This window comes from Chiloscyllium plagiosum, unplaced genomic scaffold, assembly GCF_037043375.1.
Source record: "Chiloscyllium plagiosum isolate Xiang-an unplaced genomic scaffold, Cpla_swu_hap1 HiC_scaffold_13, whole genome shotgun sequence".
Classification (NCBI taxonomy): Eukaryota; Metazoa; Chordata; class Chondrichthyes; order Orectolobiformes; family Hemiscylliidae; genus Chiloscyllium; species Chiloscyllium plagiosum.
Genome location: NW_028270151.1, coordinates 40700230 through 40725257, shown reverse-complemented (window position 1 = coordinate 40725257; position 25028 = coordinate 40700230). Strand labels below are relative to the sequence as shown.

Here is a 25028-nt window from a genome sequence, read left to right as displayed (position 1 = left end):
GCTATCAGGTCACATGGCATCATACAGTGATAATGCAGTGGGCATGGCTGTTAAAGGAATGTAACATAGTCTCTAAGAGACAAGTACACAACAGACAATTTCAGGTCATCACCTCATATGTACCCTGCGATGGGTCAGGAAGCTAGGAAACCCAATGCTACCGCCATGTGGAGTTAAGGAGCCATAAAAATGCCCACTGTTGACCTCCCTGTTCCAGGTAGATCAGCTGAAAGAAAGTAACTGCCAAAGTCTGACAATGCTGAAATGATGCCAATTTTAGAAGTCTTTTCCTCAATTCAGAAACAGAAAGCAGATCAATTTGAAACATGAATCCCAGAATCAGCATTCATTGGATTTCAAACATTTTGTCAATATCCAAGTAATTTGCTCAGTTGAAATATGGATTGAATCTTTCTATTTCTGCTTCATTTCCATGTAGCACTTCCAGAGTTCTAGCAGAAACCTTGCACTTTGTGGAATCCAGTTGTTTCAAATCTAGTGCACCTCATAAAATTTTATAAAGTGTAAAGCCTAATACTTTATAGACGTTGTTTAAATGTATGAGAACATGTGTTTTGTGTTGTCCAAATTTACTTTCATTTTACTATGCTCTACTGGAGTCTTCAATCATGTTACACCTAGAATTACCACATACACTACTTGCTAAACAAGGTCTATCTCTCATTAATTCTTCTCATTTAACTGATTTCAGACAGTGGCTAATTTGCTGAATGTAATTTAATTGTCTGATCCAGAACTGTAATCTCTAACGGATTACATTTCATGCACGTTAACATCTTAGTTATCAGCTGATAGCAATTCTGTGGCTGTTTTTGTCTGTTCGTCCAATCATTCACCAAGTATTTATTTATTTGATTGAATTACGATATTTCATTTTACAGGTTTACAATATTATGGCAATTCTTTGTTATTTTATATGCAACTGCCCTCTAGTGGAAATAAATATTCAGATAGTCATTTAAGCTTAAATTCAAAATCAGGATAATTCCATGGACCTCTGATAAACTCCCTTAGGGTAGAGTACAGCAAAATGACTCCAAAATGGGCCTGGAACTGAATATAATGAATCTCAAGCTGCCATTATTCTGAGGCTTTGCAATGGCTTGAAACATTTTCCACCCCCCACACTTGTCAGAATAGAAAGAGCTCCATGACTGCAAACTCTCAGACATTTAGTTTAGTATTAGATATAAATACATCTAGTAAATAAAAGAAAATGGGAGATTTATTTTCCCAAAACTATCTTTTATTCATAACATTTGTAAACAAAAACAATTTACCTTGAATATTACAGAACGCGCAAGCAAATCCAACATGTCCCATGTCACCTCTTCCCGTTCAATTCAATTATACCAATCTTAATATTTACAAAATATATTCCATAGTTATGCAGCTCAAGGCGAAACAATTTAACTTGAAATTATCAGAGTGTGCAAAGGATATAATGTTCTTTACACACCACATTTCAATCTGAGGTACCTCGATACATTTTCAATCCACTTGATTTACCACATACCATTCTTTTTAAGGCCCAAGGAGTTCTACACTTTCCAGACCCTCAGTGTACTGTGGCTGAAAGGCAGTGACCTTTCCCTAAAGCATCAGCTGCCCCAAACGTTTGTGCATTGCTCAAAGCATGGTCCGAGACCATGCAACAATTAATTAATTAATGTCTGCAACAATTAATTAATGACAACTCCTTGCACTGGAAGACCATTAACTCTTTGGCTGACCAAATAATTTTTTTCCCTGAGTTCATGGTCCTTCAGGTGCAATTGATGTTTGACTTACTTTGGATCCTGGGAACAGCCCATAGATCACAGGATCATGGTAACTGAACTGTTTAGGATGAACAAAACCCACTGCATACCTCTGCAGGCCTTGTCTGCCAAGGCACATTCCACAAGAAGATGGATAATCGTCTCCTCCTGACCATAGCCATCCTGAGGGCAATATGTAGAATGGGTGAAAAAACAGCGATGTTTGAAAGATCTAACAGGAAGAGGTTTTTTCACTGCCAACCAAGCTATATCTTGGTGCTTTAAGTAAATTCTGGTGATGAGGTATTCTGCCAAGTGACTTTGGCAGTCTGATCAGGAAAACATCTGATAGAAACTACTATTTCCTTTTCCTGCAGAATCTCAATAACATTACGTGCTGACCACTTCCTGATAGACTTGTGGTCAAAGATGTTTCTCTGCATAAATTTCTCCGTAATACATAAGTGGTGTAGCACAGTCCAACTACATGAATCATTGCATGACAATACAGGCAGATCTAATTTTCATAACAGTGAGACAGGTACAACTTTAGTATGTAATGACACTTGTTCACTTGCTGAAAGAAAGATCAGCCTCAGGATCAGTGATGTGAAGGATGACCTGGGGAATCTAGGTTAGAAATGGCCAGCTCTTCAAAAGCACTACTTTTTAATTGGTAACTATCCAAGGGGACACCAGGTCATAGAGTCATAGAGTAACAGAAATGTACATCACGGAAACAGACCCTTTGGTCCAATTTGTCCATGCCGACCAGATATCCTAGATGCATCTAGTCCCATTTACCAGCACTTGGTCCATATCCCTCTGAACCCTTCCTACTCATATACCCGTTCAGATGTCTTTAAAATGTTGTAATTATAACAGCCTCCACTATTTCTTCTGCAGCTCATTCCATACACGCTCGACCCTCTGTGTGAAAATGTAGTCCCTGAGGTCCCTTTGAAATCGTTCCCCTCTCACCTTAAACCTATGCCCTCTATTTTGGACTTCACAACCCCAGGGAAAGAAACCTTGTCAATTTACCCTATTCATGCCCATCATGAGTTTATAAACCTCTATAATGTCACCCTTCAGCCTCCGATGCTCCAGGGAAATTAGCCCCAGTCTATGCAGATGACACCAAAATTGGAGGTGTAGTGGACAGTGAAGAAGGTTACCTCAGATTACAACAGGATCTTGATCAGATGGGCCAATGGGCTGAGAAGTGGCAGGTGGAGTTTAATTCAGATAAATGTGAGGTGCTGCATTTTGGGAAAGCAAATCTTAGCAGGACTTATACACTTAATGGTAACGTTCTAGGGAGTGTTGCACAACAAAGAGACCTTGGAGTGCAGGTTCATAGCTCCTTGAAAATTGAGTCGCAGGTAGATAGGATAGGGAAGAAGGTGTTTAGTATGCTTTCTTTTATTGGTCAGAATATTGAGTACAGGAGTTGGGAGGTCATGTTGCGGCTGTCCATGACATTGGTTAGGCCACTGTTGGAATATTGCATGCAATTCTGGTCTCCTTCCTATTGGAAAGATGTTGTGAAACTTGAAAGGGTTCAGAAAAGATTTACAAGGATGTTTCCAAGGTTGGAGGATTTGAGCTATGGGGAGAGGCTGAACAGGCTGGGGTTGTTTTCCCTGGAACGTCGGAAGCTGAGGGGTGACCTTATAGAGGTTTACAAAATTATGAGGGGCATGGATAGGATAAATAGACAAAGTATTTTTTCCTGGGATCGGGGAATTCCAGAATTAGAGGGCACAGGTTTAGGGTGAGAGGGGAAAGATATGAAAGGGACCTAAGGGGCAACTTTTTCATGCAGAGGGTGGTACGTGTTTGGAATGAGCTGCCGGAGGAAGTGGTCGAGGCTGGTACAATTGCAACATTTAAGAGGCATTAGGATAGTTATATGAATAGGAAGGGTTTGGAGGAATATGGTCCAGGTGCTGGCATGTGGGACTAGATTGGGTTGGGATATCTGGTCAGCATGGACGGGTTGGACCGAAGGGTCTGTTTCCATGCTGTACATCTCTATGACTCTATTCAGCCTCTCCCTATAGCTCAAACCCTCCAACCTCAGCAATATCCTTGTAAGTCTTTTCTGAACCCTTTCACAATTCTTCCTACAGCAAGGAGACCAGAATTGCATGCAGTATTCCAAAAGTGGCCTAACCAATGTCTGGTACAGCTCCCAACTTCTCCACTCAATGCACTGACCAATAAAGGCAAGCATACCAAATGCCTTCTTCATTATCCAATTTTTTTATGACTCCACTTTCAAGGAACTATTTGTGTCCCGGGTATGATAACAACACTATGCATGGTTTGGCAACAAGTCTGGAGTTTATGGCTTCCCCAAATTAATGGGTGCTCATGATACATCCTTAGTGAGTTGTGCACTTCTCAACTGTATACTGATCAGGGTTTCTTCACTGACCTCCCCCCACGCACCTCAGTGAGGTCCACAGATAAAGTATTAGCAGATAGAATGTCAGCAGAAATGCCAAGATTGTTAGCACACACTTCACGTTCATGCTTTGTCACCCACTTTAAATTTATCGCCATTGTTTGGTTAGGAACTAAAGCTTTGTGTTAATCATAGCTTCCACAAAGATTTGATATCGCTTGTGAAAATGTAGAGATTGACATTCCAGTGCAATGGTGAATGAACACTGCATTTTTGATGGTACCAACAGCCTTTGACTGAAACTTTAATCTAAGGTCCCAGCTGAAAGCAAAAATCACAGAATAATTTCCAAAGATGAGTGGAGAGCTTTCCTAAGGTCCAACGCAATGCCTTAGAACTTACAGTTGTAATGATAACAGAAATGTCTGCACTCATTGTCACAACGTTGACAGTAGCTTCTGTTGCTTGTGCACATGCAATTAAATATGGACTAAACATAAGCAAGGTATCAAAATGGTCTAGGTTAGGCTTGGTGGACCTATCTACTACTCTTTATATCTTTAGTTACCTGTCATCTTTGATTAAACAGACCAGAAGTGTAAATAGTAAGAAATGATTAGTGAAATTAATTTTGGGAGGCTGCTGCTGCAAAAGGGTGTACACAATGTGAATTTATCCTTTGTATTTAAGGAAATTTCTGGCTGTAACAGTTGCTCCTTTTTTTGAGGTATTTTGGGTGCTGGAGGTGATTTCCTCGAATTCCAGGAGCAGCAATTACTGTTTTATATGCTGTTGCATTGTTTTGGCATTTCTGGTCTCCATCCTATCGGAAAGATGTTGTGAAACTTGAATGGGTTCAGAAAAGATTTACAAGGATGTTGCCAGGATTGGAGGATTTGAGCTATAGGGAGAGGCTGAACAGGCTGGGGCTGTTTTCCCTGGAACGCGGAGGCTGAGGGGTGACCTTATAGAGGTTTACAAAATTATGAGGGGCATAGATAGGGTAAATAGGCAAAGTCTTTTCCCTGGGGTCGGGGAATCCAGAACTAGAGGGCATAGGTTTAGGGTGAGAGGGGAAAGATATAAAAGAGACCTAAGGGGCAACTTTTTCACGCAAAGGGTGGTGCATGTATGGAATGAGCTGCCAGAGGAAGTGGTGGAGGCTGGTACAATTGCAACATTTAAGAGGCATTTGGATGAGTATATGAATAGGAATGGTTTGGCAGGATATGGGCCTGGTGCTGGCAGGTGGAACTAGATTAGGTTGGGATATCTGGTCAGCATGGACGGGTTGGACCAAAAGGTCTGTTTCCATGCTGTACATCTCTATGACTCTATGACTATGACCACTGTAAGACCACATTAAAGACCATACCTAGTTTGTATATTAGCATATGAAGTGTGGGTCTTAGAGATGTATCTCTCAGGTTACACATCAATAAATAAATTTGTGCCTCTTCAAAGTACCTGGTAATAGTGAATTTTCCTCCAGAACTATGCTTATTTTGTGGTAGTCCTGAAAATCTTGCACCTCGGTGCAGTATCATTTTTTTTATCTCCTTGTTTTGATACAAGTAGCAAGTTTTAGATTCCAATATTTACTACATTAATCATTTCTGTATGGAATCTAGTTTTATTTGTATTCCCATCACAGTTATGTGTATATATTTGCTATGGTCACTTGTAGATTGTAATCAATTAATTTAAAGCCCTTTATTCAAACAATTCCCTTTCGAAATCACTGCAACATTTTAGAAATCTTGCAAACAGTATCTGTTGATTACCTATGTAACTTTCTCTTCCTTATTTGAGAGCTAAATCATTATTATTAATGCTCCTGTACCTATTTTAGAATGAATAAAGGTGTTGACATTCCTTTCCGTGTCTTACCACCATACCACACTCTCATTCTTCCCCACCATGCAATGGGGATGGGAGGAATTTCAATGAAAATTGCAGCTAACATAGCCCATTCCTGCTGGCATCTGGGCCGCATGATTTTTGTGAATGCCTTGAAATGGACAGTGCAAATCCCTGCCAGTAAGTGATGGAAATCTCACAATTCATGCAGCATCAATAGATCCTTTCACATATTATGTCCAAAGGTGCAAGCTCCTTGCCAATGGAATTCTAATTGAATGAGATTGTGAAAATCAATTAGTCCATAAACTGTAAGGACAGAATTAGGCCATTCAGCTCATCATCTCCGCTCTGCCTTTCAATCATGGCTGCTTTTTTTTTCTCCATCCCATTCTCTTGCCTTCTCTCTGTAACCTTTGATCCCCTTACTAGTCAAGAATCTATATATCTCTGCGTTAACTGCGGTCAATGGCTTGGCCTCCACAGCTTTCTGTGGCAGAGTTCCCCAGAGTCACCACACTCTGGGTGAAGAAATTTCTCCTCATCTCAGTCTAAAGGGTTGTCCATGCACTCTGAGGCTGTGCCATCAGATCCTAGTCTCTCAAACTTGTAGAAGTATCTTCTGCAATGCCCACTCTATCCAGACCTCTCAGTATTGTGGAAGTTTCAATGAGATTTTCCCTCAGCTTTCTAAATTTCATTGAGTATAGACCTAGAGTCATAAACCAGTCCTCATATGACAAGCCCTTCATTCCTGAAATCATTCTTGTAAACCATCTCAGTACCCCCTCCAAGGCCAACGAATCCTTCCTTTGAAACTGGGCCCAAAACTGCTCACAATATTCCAGATATGGTCTGATCAGAGCCTTGTACAGACTTGGCAATACATCGCTGCTCTTGTATTCTAGTCTTCTTGAAATTAATGCTAACATTGTATTTGCCTTCCCAACTGCCAATTGAAACTGCAAGTTTACCTTAAGAGAATCCTAAACTATGACTCCTTAATCCCTTAGTATTTTAAATTCCAAAGTCTTCCCCAGTTAGAAAACAGTTCTCCCAACCAAAGTACATAACCTCATACTTTCCCAAATTGTATTCAATATGCCACTTCTTTGCCACTCTCCTAGTCTCTCCAAGTCCTTCTGCAGTGTCCCCACTGCTCAACAATATCTCTTCCTCAACCCACTTTGTGTAATCTATAAATTTAGCAACAATGCCCTCAGTTTCTTCTTCCAGATTGATAAAGTATAATATGTATAATTGTGGTTCAAACACTGACTCCTGCAGAACTCCACTGGTCAGTGGCTGCCATCCTGATAAAACACCACTTTATCTCCTCTTTTCCTTCTGCCAGAAGCCAATCTTCTATCTATGCCATTACCTAGCCCCTACCACTGTGTGCTCTTAGCTTATTTTGCAGCCTCTTGTGCAGCACCTTATCAAAGGCCTCCTTGAAATCCAAAGAGATCAAGTCTACTGACTCACCTTTGTCTAACTTGCCTGATTAGGTCTCTAAATTTGACATTGGGCTGACAGCAGGATTGCTTTCCATGCCTCTCAACTAATGAAAACAGCAACTTTAATACTGATCACCATATATCCTAGTCTAAATCTCTTGTACCTTGGAAATCATTGTTTTGCTTTGGGCAATTTTGCAAAGAAGTACATAATACTGTTTTCCAGTCACACTTTAGAACCTGTAAGTTTCCTAAAGCTGCATGCAGGCTGGATTATTTCTCTAGATAGAAAAAAGAAGCTCTTCAAAAAAAAATTGTAATTCAAAACTAATCTTCAGTTTTGTTGCCAATTTTTCACTGTTTTATTTTAACATTTCTTTTTAGTTTCTTTGCCTTTTCTTCCCTGCATCCCACCCCTCCAAAGTATCAATTATACACAAAGGTAAGACTGCTTCACAATGTTGGCAATATTGTTGATTGAGTTTACGGCTGGAGGTCTTCGCCGCTGCTGTTTTAACTTTGGCAGTTCTGTGGAAACCCCATTTACGTAGATATCCTACAAACAAGGTCTCCACCACATTCTGGCAAAGTTTCCATAATGAAACAGGAGAAGCCTGAAGAACATTTCTGGCAACAAAGTTCCAAATACTATGTGAGTGATATATTACATCAGGCTAGTTCCCAAACACCTAGTTATAACAAATATCCACATCCAACTTCTAATATTGCTGTGGCTTCCAGGGATTTCCAAGTCTGAAATGACAAATTACATTTGCAGAAAGGTTTCCAAACAATTCCAAAATAATTATTTTTGTTAGTCTGAGTGAAAATATTTATAGAATATTACAGACAAACCATAATTGATTGACAGAGTTTTTACAATAATAACCAGTAACATAAACCAGATTAGTTTCATCTCCAGATGTTAGTAAATTCTATTCTTATTTCTGGTCGGTATAAATTCTATTTAGGCAAATTTCTGACCAGTCTTTCACTGGCTAGAATATGATTCCCATGCAGCTTCAACAACCATCAATTTAATCAATTATTCAGAACATACCATCAATTTTATGGTTATCATTTTCCAACATAACTAACAATAACAACCCATAACTGGATTTGTAATCAATCTTTGGCAGTTCTCTTTACTGGAGTGTTTTAGTCTCCCTCAGCTAGCAATTGTTGACTAAAATAGGTTTTGGTGTTGAGAGTGTGGTGCTGGAAATGTACAGCCAGTCAGGCAGCATCCAAGGAGCAGGAGAATCGACGTTACGAGCATAAGCTCTTCATCATCATCTACAAGGATCTCAGTGAGTCTCTCCAGAACCACACTCTCGACTCTAATCTCCAGCATCTATAGTCCTCACTTTCTCCTAAATTGGGTTTTGACTTGAATGCCATATTGCGAAGTCAAGCATCAGTATTGCTGCAATAAAAAATTATTTGGATATAAGAAATAGCTTGATTACTTAAAAACTTACTTACCTGAAACATTTAAAATTGAATTGTATGCAACTTATTTATGCCTCCCTGTCTTCTTTTTCTCTCCAACCCCCATCATAATTTTAATGTTGTTAATTTGTTTATTTTATTAGAAACGCAATTTTAACTGGCATTGAAATTACATAAATGTTCTTTTAGTTGTCTGTACCTTTGGCATTTTGTTTATTCACCGAAAACATGTAGAGTGGGCAGATTGTAAAATCCGTCAAAATGTAACACTGATTTGTCATGCATTGAGCTGTGCAAGGGTGACCCCTAACAGTGCTATTTAATGTACCAGCATGGAACTTTCAGATGAAGTGCTTTTGACTTTTTTTTTGCAGGACTGGTAGAGATATTGTGTACTCTGCTGTTGGTGGAGTTTGCACATTCTCTAAGTTAGAAGCAAGTGCTATTGGATATTTGAAATGAGTACAGTGTTTTTAAAAACAAAAAAAATAGCTCTTAGTTGTGAAGGCCTTAGTTTCAGTTCCTTTTAACCTACAGCATATCATTGACGTGGAGATTGAGGGGAGCAATCTCAGGATCCTTCCAGATTGGAGACGGCACCATCATAAATTCCTCTCCTTTAACTGCATCAGGGTGGTAACTGAACCTCTGCATATTAGAGGAGAGCGCTTCAATGTCTTCTGTCTAAGTGGAGATCAGGTTGAGCGGAAGTATGGCTTTGCTAAAGTTTTAGGATTCCCAGTGGTGCAAGGAGCAACTGACTGCACTCATCTTGTTTTGTGAGTGCCACATATCAAAGGGAAGATCTACCATAATTCAAAAGGGTTCCAGTCTTTAAATGTGTGACTGCACACATCACGTTCATGAATGTCTGGCAATTGTCATGTTGCTATATCTCAAGGCTGTTCCTGCTATGGACAAGCCAGGAACTACTCTGTGACTAGGACTACCTGCTCTACAATTGACTCCTGGATCTTCATCACCCGACCAGACATCTAAAGTGTTCCTGCCAGAAGGTCACATATTATAGGACAGACCACTGCCTTTCTGAAACAACTATTCCAGATCCTTGAATCATTCAGAGAGAATATTCTAATACTCACTGAGACATTGGGATTGATTGTGATTTAAATATTTTCAAAGACTTGACCATTATTCCGGCATGGCAATATCCATCAGACCTCTGGAAACCACCAGAGTGGGAGGGAGAATCTGGAATGTTCTTGCTCTGGAGAAGCCAAAAGTAAGCGTCTCATCAAATGTCAGATTCCCTGAAAAGAAAATCTCCAGGTTGTCATGTTCCACACTTTCCCCAGCTTGCATCCCTCTGCCAATGACCACTGATCGCAATCATGAAAAATGTTACACAAAATGACCATTTCATCCCACCTTTATCTAATAACTCTTTCAATGAATATGTATAAATCAATTATTCACTTTTGTGCTTTCCTTTAGAGCCAGTCTCACAGATGTCTTTACATGGCATAGTGCTCCTACTGAGTGCTACCCACAATTGTCTGAAAAGACTGGAGAACCTTGCAGATAGCCTTACAGGATCTTTGTGTCCAGCTCTGGCCCTCGAACACTTCACTTCAGAACATACAGTTGCAGCAGGGGCAGCAGTAATCTGAAACAAAAGCAGAAATTGCTGGAAAAACACAGCATGTCTGGCAGCATCTGTGAAGAGAAATCAGAGTTAATGTTTCAGTTCCAGTGACATTTCAGCATCTGCAGTTTTTTTGGTTTTACAGCAGTAATCTGAATCAGTTGACTGAGGGTTCACATCTGTGTAATGTTCCAGATGGCAAGGGCTCAGGAAAGGGGTCACGGCAGGTTGGGCAGAAAATGAATGCAAAACAATAATGTCAATAGGGGAAGAAACTGTATATGTTTTGGTAGATGGAATTGCTGTTATGCTGATGGCACACACAACTGTTCCTGTGAAACAGTGTTGAGTTATAGGCTTTTAGACTGAAACAAAAAAGTATCATGGAGTAATTAGACTAAATGTTTGGAATGGATTCAAAATTTTCAGGATATAGTGAAAATGAGCTGAACCATGATGGAGAAGCTATTTTGCATCAATACAGTGTGCAAATCAAGTAAAGACAGGCATTAAAACATGTACTTCCCACTACTTTGTGTTAACTCTCTTACTATAAACTTCATCTCTGCTTTGAGGCTCTCTGTCTGATTGATGTTCTGTGACTACAAAGCCAAGAAAATAAATCTTATTACTAAGAGCTTTCCTCTCTTTCAGGAGACTTCACACCCACAACTCACATCCCACAACCTGCTCTGAAAAGTCTGCTCAGATTTTGACAGCTGTTGGACATTCTATGAGAGCAGTTGAGACAACCCATAACACTCAATGGGAAAATACTGTCTATACACCCTGCCTCCCTTTGGTAACAAATCCTCTAAAAGATTCCAGGATTTGGATCCATATTCATTTCTTTGCAAAAAAGGAATCAGTCTTTCCTTGGTCCATTTGCTATCTTCGCACCAGGTTTTATTGAAATTCTTCTTTTAAGATATATTGGTTAAAGACAATAGCCTAGGAAAGAAGTGAAAACAACCGCCCCACCCATCTTTACTGATGGAGATAATAACTTGAGAGTTAAACTCTTGGGATTGTTTCAAGCAAATATCATGAAATTACAAGGAGGAAATAAATTGTCAGCCCCTTCTAATTTGCACCACTGATGAAACAATACAGCAAGTTCAAAGCAAACCTTTTAAAACTCAATGATAATCCAACAAATCTATGTCAATTGTGCACATGGATTTAAGTGCTTATGCACTGAATATCTTTTCCCTGCACTAATAGCAATATTAATGGGCAGTGTTCTCTATATTGAGTTTCTTTCATTTTACTACCCTGTTTTAAAGAGTTTTCGAGAAGAGAAAAATAGATCACTGATATGATTGGTATTGATTGCTGGCTGCAAATAGGCAAAGTAACATTTCAGGAATGCTCTACTCAAAACTTAATTGTTGAAAATTTTGTTTTCTGCCAGTTTAACAAATGAATTCTGAATGAAAGTTGCAAGCCTTCCAGCTGGAGAGTCTAGAATTAGGAGTCATCATCTCAGGAAAAGAAGATGAGCTGAGATTAGAAAATCTGCAAAACTTCTGAAGCTGTGAGAAGACTGTGAATGCTCATTTGTTGGCTAGATCGGGGTTCAGTTCGTTCAGCTGGTTTGTGATGTAGAGTGACACCAACAGCAAATATTCAATTCCTGCATTGGCTGAGGCTGTCATGAAGGTAACACCTTCTCAACCCCTCCCCTTGCCCCGAGGAATAGTGGCCCTCAGGTTAAACTCACCATCAGTTATGACTCTGTAAAATCAGAGCATTCCTCTGGGACTGTGGCTATTTAAGTTTATTTAAGGTAGACAGTGATTGACTTTTGAGAACTAAGGGATGGGATGGAAACGTACTGATATAATAAATGGGTCATTCTCATTGAGAATTGGTTAGCGATGGCATAGTGATATTGTTGCTAGGCTATTAATTCAGAGATCCAGGTAATGTTCTTGGAACATGGATTCAAATCCTGCCATTGCAGAGAATGGAATTTGAATTCAATAAAAATCTGGAATGAACTGTCTAATAATGGCCATGGAACTGTTGTTGATAGTTGGAAAAACCCATCCAGGTTCACCAATGTCCTTACCTATTCTGACCTACATGTAATTCCAGGCCCACAGCAATGATATTCCAAGCACTTATCTAGACAACACCTCTGTATGTACAGAGTGAATGTTGCATTGCCGGAAGTGCTATCTTTTCCCTTGGAATGATAAACTAAGGTGCGATTCAGGTGAGTGATTTCACAGCACTTTTGAAGAAGAGCTGGGATTCTTTCAGTGTCGGATTCTTTCAGTGTCGTGAAAATATCCATCCAATTAACCTCCCCATGTAGAAATAAATTAACAATTCAGTTACCTCATTGCTATCCACCAGTGGATTAATATCCTTCTCTACAAATGAGTTAGGCCATTTTCAAAACAATTCAAGAGCTATGAAGGGCAATTGAAATATTGTGATAATATGAAAAATTCTCTATAAACTCAAATTATCACCGACACCCTGGAGTTGTTCAGGGAGAGGTGGGCGCCACAGGGAGTGGAGCGCATTATTTCCCCCTCCAACTCTATTTTGATTTAATCCCTGCCCTCCCCTTCACTGTTTGATCACACAACATTACCCTTTGATGTGAAGGGCACTGCTTGTCACTGGCCACTCCGGTGTTTCCTTTCTTCCTGGTGGTGGAAATTTGAATCAAGATTCGTGCACCTTGTGTCTTTCACTGTGTCTCACACCCGCACACACACAACATGGGTGCTGGGGAAAAAATAAGCACTACTGCAGTTAGGCGGTAGTGTGGGGGTAAAAAAAAACAGGAGTGTCACATGTTCTGTTCACTCTGAGAGCTGGCTCTGAGGAAGTCACTGAGAGAAAATGAGGACTACAGATGCTGGAGAGTCAGAATCAAAAAGAAAAAAAACCCTCAAATTACTTCTTTCCAATGCTGGGAACACGTCCTTTAATCAAGACCCAATTGTCAGTTTCATCATTGTTTCTTCTTCACCCCTTTCCTCAGTATCTGTACTTTACAGAAGAAGATTATGAAGAACTGAGGGAAGATCAGACATGATGAGTTGGTTGGCAGGGCAGATGCTCCGATCTGAGCCGCTGTCAGTGCTAAACAGCATATATGGTGGTTGAAGCTCTGCAGGTTTCCTAGCAGATTGCAGTTTATTTGAGTTAAATGTTGGAAGGAGCTTCCTGTGAGACATTTCGGGAACTTTGCAGCAACTAAACAAGCTAGGAAGTGAACAAGATAATGGTCAGTCTGAACAAGGTTTTGGATACACATTTTAAAGAACATTTCCTTCTTTTTCATTTTGGTTACACATTGGATCATCACATTCCAATTAGATGGGGGAAATGTTAATACAACAACCTAGTCATAAAGTCTTTGGCCTTAATGGAAATATTGAAACAGAATATGATTACATTGTTTCCTTTTGAATGTGGATTTGACGGAATGCATTGTGGCTTCCCTTCCCCCATCCCGAATTTAGGATGTGAACCAAACACAAATTACTCCTAATTAGAATCAATCTACACCTCATTACCCTGAAGGAAAGTGTCGACTGCGTCGCTGATCACATGGGATGGCAGCTGTAGGAAATTAATTTGGAGGCTGTGTCATTGGCAATTGTATGTCGGCAATTCTCACGTTTTACTAATACGAGTCGCGTTTAGCATTTGCAAATTAATAATAAACACCGATTTATAAGGCGAACATATTTGCTCTTGAAGAAGTTTGACATTTAATTTGCAAGTTTAAGCCGAGTCCACACACTTCCCCTTCACAAGCAGAGAACTTGGCAAACTGGAAATGTCACAGGTTGACACTTTTAAAAATGGAAACGTAAAACAAATGCGTTTTAAAACTTGCTAATCGATTGGAACTCGTTCCTGTCAGTCTTTACGAAGTTCGTAGATAGCTTTTTGTAATAAACTCGAAGAATGTGATAAAATAAGAAAACGCTACACAGTCTGTACAACTATATCACCGTAACATTTTAAATCATATTGATATTAAAATAACTAAGGAAAACATGTCTCGCGTTGTTTAAATTTTCTGTTCCAAGCCTTCAGCGAAATAATGTTTTTTTTTGCAATTGAGATGTGAAGTATTAAGTAGATTCATCCCATTTGCTGTTTTATTTTACTGATTATTGCAATTCGCAGTACGGTTGTGAAATAACCTGGAGCAGATCTGGGAAGTGACCGAGCCGGAGCTGCAGGGCAGGTTAACTCAAGTGTGAATGTGTTTCCTCGGTGAATCAGTCATTGCTGCTCGTTTAGTTTTCGAGCTAGTCGATACATTTTTAAAACATCAATTTTTAAAAGTTAGTGGGAAACAGTTCTTATGTCGGCTCGCTGAATTGCTTACCCATGGGGCTCAGTCAGTTCCAGAAAGGACAACAGAACCGCTGCGTGTAAAGATGTATTTACCTGCAGGTCTATAAAATATGTCGATAGTCTGTAAACGCAGAGAAAAAAAATGAATGGGACTGGACACGCTGTCCCGCATGAATGAATGTAAATACGTTCAATAGGTAACCAACCCCTCAAGAAACATTCCTATTACTGTCTTCGATCTTTGTTACAAATAACAATCTGTTTGCAGATCAGTGGTGATATAATATCAGCCCCTTAATCATGAAATCCGTTTCTTAATAGCTGTTATCTAATGTTTTGCGTCTGACAGGATGTTACCTCCTTTTTTATTGCATGAGCAGGGAACAGGACCAGTCTTAGGAGCTTTTACTGACAAGTTGCATTTTTTTTAAAAAAGATTGTTAAGTTTTGCCTTGACCCGCCCTTTGTTTCAAACATGATTTTGTATTGTTCTGGAGCAATTTAGAAATGCGGTTAGATACTCGGTCTGATGGCTATAGCTGAAGGTATAGAATATAAAGATAAGGAAGTTTTGTTGCAGCCATACAAGGCATTGGTGAGACGCACCTGGAGTATTGTGTACCGATTTGGTCCCCTTATTTGAGGAAAGATGTGGTGGTATTGGAGGCATTCAGAGGAGGTTCACTAGATTGATCCCAGAGATATGAGGGAAGATCAAATTGAAGTGTTCAAGATGATATCATAGTTTATAAGATGATCAGAGGAATAGATAGAGTAGACAGTCAGAAACTTTTTCCCCGGGTACAACAGAGTGTTACAAGGGGACATAAATTTAAGGTGAAGGGTGGAAGGTATAGGGGAGATGTCAGGGGTGGGTTCTTTACCCAGAGAGTGGTGGGGGCATGGAATGCGCTGCCCGTGGGAGTGGTAGAGTCGGAATCATTGGCGACCTTTAAGCGGCATTTGGATAGGTACATGGATGGGTACTTAATCTAGGTTAGAAGTTCGGCACAACATCGTGGGCCGAAGGGCCTGTTCTGTGCTGTATTGTTCTATGTTCTATAGACCCTCTTGTGGGGCATTCTGGGATGAGAGGTCATAGTCTTAGGATAAGGGGTAGCAAATTTAAAACAGAGTTGAAGAAAAACTATTTCTCCCAAGATTGTAAATCTGTATAGTTCACTATCCCAACCTGCAGTGGATGTTGGGACGGTGAGTAAATTTGAGGAGTTCAACAGATTTTTAATTGGTAATGTGTTAAAGGGTTATGGAGAGAAGGCAGGAAAATGGGGGTGAGGAGCATACCAGCCATGATTGAATGGCAGAGAAAACCCGATGGGCCGAATGGTCCAACTCTGCTCCTATCGCTTATGAACTTACAAACACGTGATCACTAATATGGAAAAAGTTGAAAGGAATTTGTTAAGTGTGTACAAGAAAAAATTCTGATTCAGTATGTGGATGTACCTACTAGAGAAGGTTCAAAACTTGACCTACTCTTGGGAAATAAGGCAGGGCAGGTGACTGAGGTGTCAGTGGGGAAGCACTTTGGGGCCAGCGACCATAATTCTATTAGATTTAAAATAGTGATGGAAAAGGATAGACCAGATCTAAAAGTTGAAGTTCTAAATTGGAGAAAGGCCAATTTTGATGGTATTAGGCAAGAACTTTCAAAAGCTGATTGGGGTCAGATGTTCACAGGTAAAGGGACGGCTGGAAAATGGGAAGCCTTCAGAAATTAGATAACGAGAATCTAGAGAAAGTATATTCCTGTTAGGGTGAAAAGAAAGGCTGGTAGTTATAGGGAATGCTGGATGACTAAAGAAATTCAGAGTTTGGTTAAGAAAAAGAAGGAAGCATATGTAAGGTATAGTCAGGATAGATCAAGTGAATCCTTAGAAGAGTATAAAGGCAGTAGGAGTATACTTAAGAGGGAAATCAGGAGGGTAAAAAGGGGACAGGAGATAGCTTTGGCAAATAGAATTAAGGAGAATCCAAAGGGTTTTTACAAATATGTTAAGGACAAAAGGGTAACTAGGGAGAGAATAGGGCCCCTCAAAGATCGGCAAGGTAGCCTTTGTGTGGAGCCGCAGAAAATGGGGGAGATATAAATGAGTATTTTGCATCAGTATTTACTGTGGAAAAGGGTATGGAAGATATAGACTGTAGGGAAATAGATGGTGACACCTTGCAAAATGTCCAAATTACAGAGGAGGAAGTATTGGATGTCTTGAAATGCATAAAGGTGGATAAATCCCCAGGACCTGATCAGGTATACCCGAGAACTCTGTGGGAAGCTAGAGAAGTGATTGCTGGGCCTCTTGCTGAGATATTTGTATCATTGATAGTTACAGGTGAGGTGCTGGAAGACTGGAGGTTGGCAAACGTGGTGCCACTGTTTAAGAAGGATGGTAAGGACAAGCCAGGGAACAATAGACCAGTGAGCCTGACATCAGTGGTGGGCAAGTTGTTGGAGGGAATCCTGAGGGACAGGATGTACATGTATTTGGAAAGGCAAGGACTGATTAGGGATAGTCAACATGGCTTTGTGCATGGGAAATCATGTCTCACAAAGTTGTTTGAGTTTTTTGAGGAAGTAACAAGAAGGATTGATGAGGGCAGAGCAATGGACGTGATCTATATGGACTTCAGTAAGGTGTTCGACAAGGTTCCCCATGGGAGACTGGTTAGCAAGGTTAGATAGATCTCATGGAATAAAAGGAGAACTAGCCATTTGGATACAGAACTGGCTCAAAGGTAGAAGACAGAGGGTGATGGTGGAGGGTTGTTTTTCAGACTGGAGGCCTGTGACCAGTGGAGTGCCACAAGGATCGGTGGTGGGTCCTCTACTTTTTGTCGTTTACATAAATGATTTAGATGCGAGATAAGAGGTACAGTTAGTAAGTTTGCAGATGACACCAAAATTGGAGGTGGAGTGGACAGCGCAGAAGGTTACCTCAGATTACAACAGGATCTTGACCAGATGGGCCAATGGGCTGAGAAGTGGCAGATGGAGTTTAATTCAGATAAATGCGAGGTGCTGCATTTTGGGAAAGCAAATCTTAGCAGGACTTATACACTTAATGGTAAGGTTCTAGGGAGTGTTGCTGAACAAAGAGACCTTGGAATGCAGATTCATAGCTCCTTGAAAGTGGAGTCGCAGGTAGATAGGATAGTGAAGAAGGCATTTGCTATGCTTTCCTTTATTGGTCAGAGTATTGAGTGCAGTAGTTGGGAGGTCATGTTGGGGCTGTACAGGACATTAGTTAGGCCACTGTTGGAATATTGCATGCAATTCTGTTCTCCTTCCTATCGGAAAGATGTTGTGAAACTTGAAAGGATTCAGAAAAGATTTACAAGGATGTTACCAGGGTTGGAGGATTTGAGCTATAGGGAGAGGCTGAACAGGCTGGGGCTGTTTTCCCTGGAGCGTCGGAGGCTGAGGGATGACTTTATAGAGGTTTACAAAATTATGAGGGGCATGGATAGGGTAAATAGGCAAAGTCTTTTCCCTGGGGTTGGGGAGTCCAGAACTAGAGGGCACAGGTTTAGGATGAGAGGGGAAAGATATAAAAGACACCTAAGGGGCAACGTTTTCACACAGAGGGTGATACGTGTATGGAATGAGCTGCCAGAGGAAATGATGGAAGCTGGTACAACTGCAACATTTAAGAGACATTTGGATGGGTATTTGAATATGAAGGGTTTGGCGGGATATGGGCTGGGTGCTGGCAGGTGGGACTAGTTTGGGTTTGGATACCTGGTCGGCATGGACGGGTTGGACCGAAGGGTCTGTTTCCATGCTGTACATCTCTATGACTCTATGAAAGAACTGCAGAGACTGTAAATCAGAAACAAAAACAGAAGTTGCTGGAAAAGCTCAGCAGGTCTGGCAGCATTGGTGAAGAGAAATCAGAGTTAACGTTTCAGATCCCTTCCTCAGAGTTGGGTTCAGCCACTTCTGTTTTTGGGTTTGAAAAAGTTGAAAGCTTCTTCAGAGACTGTTTTTAAAACAGGTTGAAAGTGGCAACAACTCAAAGACAGTGAAATAGTAGCGCCTAATTCGTTTGTTGTCTTTTCTTGACCTTCTAATTTGAAGATGTTTGGGACCTTTTTTGTAAAATGGTGTGCGAGTTGACGTGCACTCAGTGGTGTGTTATTTCTCATCAGCTCCTTGCAAACAGCTCGGGAGCTTCGGAGCTGCATTTGAAAGAACGCTGGCGGAGTTTGCAGATCCTTGAGCTGAACAGGCCCCTGACAAAAGAAACATTTCTTTCTCACTCAACAGAAAAAGATCAAGCCAGGTTCTGTTGTGAAGAATTCCTGCCACTGTCCTGCGAACAAATATTTGCCTCTGCGCTCTATTTGTGTGTCGCTCTGTCTGCCACATCTGGGGCTCACAGCTGCTCTCCAATATCACCAAACCCCTCCAAAGCCCGTCTCTCCCTCTTTCACCCGCACAACTTGAATCGGCCCTGTTTTTATACATTTTACAGCCGGGTGCAGAGGTCTGACCAATCGGGAAAATAAAACAAAGATGTTGGAGATGTGACACAAAACAGGAATTGCTCACAAACAAAACTGATGAAGAGTCACTGGACTCGAAACCTTTCTCTCCACAGATGCTGTCTGCCACATTTTGCGGTCTTGTAACGAAACGGGATGTTTGAGGAGCACTTCGAAGGGGCCAAGTGACGTCAGAATTACAGTCAATGCAAACTTTGGGATGAACCGTCCTGTTTTGAGCTGAACCCCACAGATTGCGCGGGGGCAAGTTGACTCACCGCATGGCCACGCTTAATGTTAGATTTCTGACCGTGTGTTAGGAAGGCAGATATCGGCGGGGTTCCCTGCTTTCGGTGTTGGGAAGGTGATTTGCTGTTAGGATTAACCCAGCTACCTGATTGGTGTTTGCTATCCCTCGATCCCAGGGGCCGAATGGTATCCTGATATCCCGGAAATCCCCCTGGAATGGTGTCTCCGCTCAGATCCGCCGATCCGCTGTTGCCTTTCCCTGTTCTCCATGTCGTTTTATAGGAGACGTGACCGCTCCCGGAGATCCTCCTCCGTTCCCGAATTGCCTGTCAGTTTTCAGCATTGATTTGGCAGCCAGGCCCTTCATTCAGTGTTGCCATAGTTTTTTTTTTGCCAAATGGCTGAACTGGTAATCCCTTAACATAGCGCACTGGATCTTAGATTATTCTCAACGCTGCACTTATCAAATTAAATAAACAAATTTCTGAGGATGCAGGAAACCTGAAACAAACAGAAAACGCTGGAGAAAAATATCCTTTCTCCCCCTCCCCCCTTCCCCATACAACTTTACAAGTAAGCAAGCGGGACTACTCATAACCTGTCCACACAAACTGTGTTTCCTTCCTGGATGAATTACATTGAGATAGTGCAGCATTTAAAGGTCGCACACAAAGTTTCCAGGATGTGCAGGGTTTCTGTGAGCCAAGACAGACTAGTCTGTGTTGGCCACAGCATCTTCTGTTGAAGAGTAAAGTTTATGAGTTTAAGTCTATACTAAGAGATAAAGTGAGGGCTGCAGATGCTGGAGATCAGGGCTGAAAATGTGTTGCTGGAAAAACGCAGCAGGTCAGGCAGCATCCAGGGAACAGGAGAATCGACGTTTCGGGCATAAGCCTGAAGAAGCCCGAAACGTCGATTCTCCTGTTCCTTGGATGCTGCCTGACCTGCTGCGCTTTTCCAGCAACACATTTTCAGCTAAGTCTATACTAAGTTCAGCACTGTACATTAAAATGCAACGGGATCTCTCAATTACTGGAGTCGGGGTGATTAGCTGCGTTTCTGGTGGCCTCTGATGTAGAGTTTAGCTCTGACAGTGCTCTGAGATTGCTGAGTGTCAGACTGGTCTAGACTTTCTGTTACCTCCCCAGTTCCACTATTTCAGAGTGCGAGCAAGAGGGGCTGAGGAGAGATATAAACATTAGATTAGATTAGATTAGATTACTTACAGTGTGGAAACAGGCCCTTCGGCCCAACAAGTCCACACCGACCCGCCGAAGCGCAACCCACCCATACCCCTACATTTACCCCTTACCTAACACTACGGGCAATTTAGCATTGACAATTCACCTGACCTGCACATCTTTGGACTCTGGGAGGAAACCGGAGCACCCGGAGGAAACCCACGCAGGCACGGGGAGAATGTGCAAACTCCACACAGTCAGTCGCCTGAGTCGGCTCCGCTCAGACACATTGTACTGCATTAAAACGACCTAAGGAGCAAGAACTCTGGAGATGACACAAAAAATGGTGGAGACACGTGGGAAAGTAATAAACATAAGTTTATTGCCCAAAAGTCGGCAGCCCTAAATACATATGCAGTCTACCATCGGGTTAGTTATTTGGCGGAGGGACTAATCTCCCCTAAATTACTGGCAGAATTTCTTCGCGATATCATCCAATACGTTTCACATTCGAATCAACTCCACTGACTGATTACTCCTTTAAATAGATCAAACAGATAAGATGTGGTTCTTTGAGACGAGATGATCGGGCCCTTTCTACAGACGGAAATGTTAGTCAGATATGTCTGGAGTATTGGATTCAGGGAGGATTGGAGCTCACCATCATTTTGTGGATGGTCTTGGGGTTCAGCTCGGCTTCGAAGGAAGTATTGTTTTTAGAAATATTTATCCCTGTTTTGTCCCAATCTAGACCATGCCGTAGCAAACTATCCCCACAGCACCGGCGAAATGAAATTGGTTAAAACTTCAAGAACAAAGGAGGCCGCTTGTATAACGCATCAACCTGAGATTTCTCTCGGGTTTGTGACAGTGAACTCTCCAATAGCGCCGGCATCACACGACTTCATTTAAACTCAAGACAAATAAGAAAGGCCAAGGAAACGAGATCCTGAACTCCTATCCACTTGTGGTATACATTGGATAAACTGTAAATCCAATGGATCAGTCTCAGAAATGGAGCTGACCATTGCGATTGGAAATGTACGCGAACTGGCCATCAGTGTCCTCCAGTAACTCAACAATATCCAGGTACATTGCAGAAGCTCCAAGGAAATGGGCTGACATCCTGGACAGTAACACTATCAAGCAAAATGTACTTTGCAGCTTTCTGGATTTGATTTTACAGACAATTTGCAGAGTTCTCCTGGTGGTGCTCCGCTTTAGATAAATGCAACTACTGCCCAGGGCTTTGTAAAAAGTGTATTTCACCGTTCAATTGATTCAATCTCGCAGTGACAGGTCTCTGCTTTAAAATACACAAGGAGATTCTCGGCTTCCGAGTCCAGTCACGTCTGGTTTTCATTGCTTTAACACTTTCCCGGTGAGTTTGAAAAGGATCCCACGCTGTGCCTGCTAATCATCTTTCTATGAGTCGATTTGAATATTCCACTGATTAAGGCTTTATTGACTTGGATGCATATTCAGGGCTTTGTTTGGGAGTATATAAAAACAAGGAGTTCGAACACAAGGCAGTGTTGGAGGGCTTGCATTTCTTGTAGTCACAACAAACTGACGCAACTTTCAAGAGCTCCTCAAGGCCTCTCGGCTGGCTGTGCTTAGTTGGAAGGACCCGTCGCTCAGTGAAAAAGTGAAGCGTTGGAACCGATAGACACAATGAAAACAGAAGAGCTGGTTTCTGTGCTACACCTTGTTTTTATTTTGAATTTGGTGGATGAAGCTACTGGGTTGCGAGCGAAAGTGCCTTCTCTGCCCATTCAGGCAGAAGATGACGCCGTCCATGGGAAAGGAACTGCAGGTAATCCCACTCGCCAGGACCTGACCATCTTCCAGGGCACTATGGGCATGGCCAGGGACAAGAACTGGTCCCAGTTTGCTCTCCGGTTTACCCTTTCTCTCTCTTCTGAAGTGCTTCTCTTATACAAATGTAACTTCGGGAAGGTTCTTTTCAGGGGGAAAAAAAACCCACAAATATTTCCATCTTTAGCAAATCGAATTCGAGCTACTAAGTGTCATAAAATGAATTGAGGTTCAGTGCTGGATTTGGGGTGAAGGGTACGTCGGCCAGTGAAAGTGTTGTCGCCTTGTATCTCTTTGTAGGCTGCTCTTTCGGGGACCGGCTGTACGCACTGCGGGATACCTGGCACCCAGACCTGGGACAACCCTTCGGAATCATGCACTGTGTCGTTTGTCACTGCGAGCCGGTAAGTTGCTAGTGGCTATCGGGTGGTTGCTTGTTTTTTATTTGGGAGAAAAGAAATAACTCAATGTCATTCAGTTTATCCTTGGTGGGAGTCTACATCCCTTTGGTTCCTGGATTTATATTGACAGTGCTATCCCTTATGGTGTGTTGCACCAACTAAGAATCAGTTAACTTATTTTACTGCATCCAGATGTAATGACGGCCTTCTTTGCACCACGTTATCTCCCGGACAGTATTCATTCTATGGAGCCTTCTGCACATCCCACCCTTTAACCAATAAGGGCTACTTTACTGCTGAAGGGTCTCCTTACAATATTCTTTACAATAAACAGACTTCCTAGTCTGGGATCTCAGTTATTGTCTTCATATAATACGATTTTCTTCACCTTTGTGATATGTGAGCTCTATTAACATAGCTTTAGCAGTATTCATTGGAGAGGGCCCAGAGTCTACTTGACAGCATTCGCGGTATGGGGTCCAGTTAGAAGTTAGGTCCTGCCTTGTGTTTTCTGTGAATCAACAGAAGGTAATGTAGAGCGGGCTCTGAACTATTCTCCAAGTTCCCCTGCAGGGTATTTCCAGTAGCTGGGCCCAGTAGTGGTACAGACATTGGGATTATGAAGGCTGTGAATTGGGTTTCGCAGTCAGGGAGCTGAGCCAACTCTCCGCATGCTCCGGGTTTCCGCTGAGACCACAAATGAACAAATCCTCATTTTCCACTACATTTAATATAAGCCAGTTTTACTCAGCAACCCTTCAGGTCCGTCTGCGAATAATCCACAAACAATTACGCGAGGTATTACTTCTCCATTAGCAAGAGCTTATGAGCTGTAAGGAGAGCAATACACATTTCCGATTTTAGGAAGACGCCCATCTCCCCATTTTGCACTGAGCAGGTACAGACTGATTGGATTTCCTCCCCCCCCCCCCACCCCCATGCGTGTGTATTAGAATCACAAACGTGTTAACTATATTGCTGCTGATCAGGGTTAAGAGTTGTTTATCGGGTGAATCTTGTTATCAGGAATTACGGAACAGGAAAACAAATTAATCGATGCAATGATATCCATTTTGTGAAGAAGACGGTGTTCTCCTTTTGAATATGGGACATCTCATCACTTGGTGTGTGAGATGTCCCTAGACCATTCGGTACTGTCAATAGGTCAAATACTGGAAGATGTTAGATTTCATTGTTTACAATTATGACTAGTTACCTGACGAAGGAGCAACGCTCTGAAGGCTAGTACATCCAAATAAACCTGTTGGACTATAACCTGGTGTTGTGTAATCTTTCATTTTGTCCAACACTAGCACCTCCTCATTAGGGTTATTTATGGTTATTTCAAACATTAAACAAATGATTTTTGTTTCAAACTTTCATATTTTGAAGCAAATAAATCGAAGAGGCAAAGTTAATGGCAAAGTAAACTGCCGAAATATTAAACACGACTGTCCCGAGCTGCAGTGTCGTGTTCCTGTTCTCCTGCCCGGACACTGCTGCAGAACATGTCCGCAAGGTGAGTCTTTCAACCCTGATAAATTGACAAGGTCTCACCTTCAAGACATTTCCAATCAGCGCTAACAGTCCTCCCTTTCTAACCGCAGACAACGCCAGCAGCTTCAGGAAGAAACCAGAGGAGATGTTCGATGGATTTGAATATTTTCCTCTTGAAAAGGAGGACAATCTGCAAAAAAGTCCCAATGATCGTTCCTACATCAGCTCTGAGGATATTTCAATGGACGACAGTAGAACAGGTACAACATTAAACACGCAAACCAAAGCAAAATACTGCTGATGCTGGAGATAGAGTCATAGAGATGTACAGCACAGAAACAGACCCTTCCGTCCAACCATGCCGACCAGATATCCCAACCCAATCTAGTCCCACCTGCCAGCACCCGGCCCATATCCCTCCAAACCCTTCCTATTCATATATCCATCCAAATGCCTCTTAAATTGTACC

General features: G+C 41.6%; 1 protein-coding gene across 1 annotated transcript in view; it reads left to right on the top strand.

Moving 5' to 3' along the window:
• The first annotated feature begins 22517 nt into the window (after positions 1-22517).
• Positions 22518-25028, top strand: part of chrd (chordin) — a 36080-nt gene continuing 33569 nt past the window's right edge. Inside the window, exons 1-4 of the mRNA XM_087993957.1 lie at positions 22518-22659; positions 22962-23065; positions 24455-24585; positions 24650-24819. Of these exons, the coding sequence (XP_087850083.1) occupies positions 22518-22659; positions 22962-23065; positions 24455-24585; positions 24650-24819 (547 nt within the window). The remainder of the gene's footprint in view (positions 22660-22961; positions 23066-24454; positions 24586-24649; positions 24820-25028) is intronic.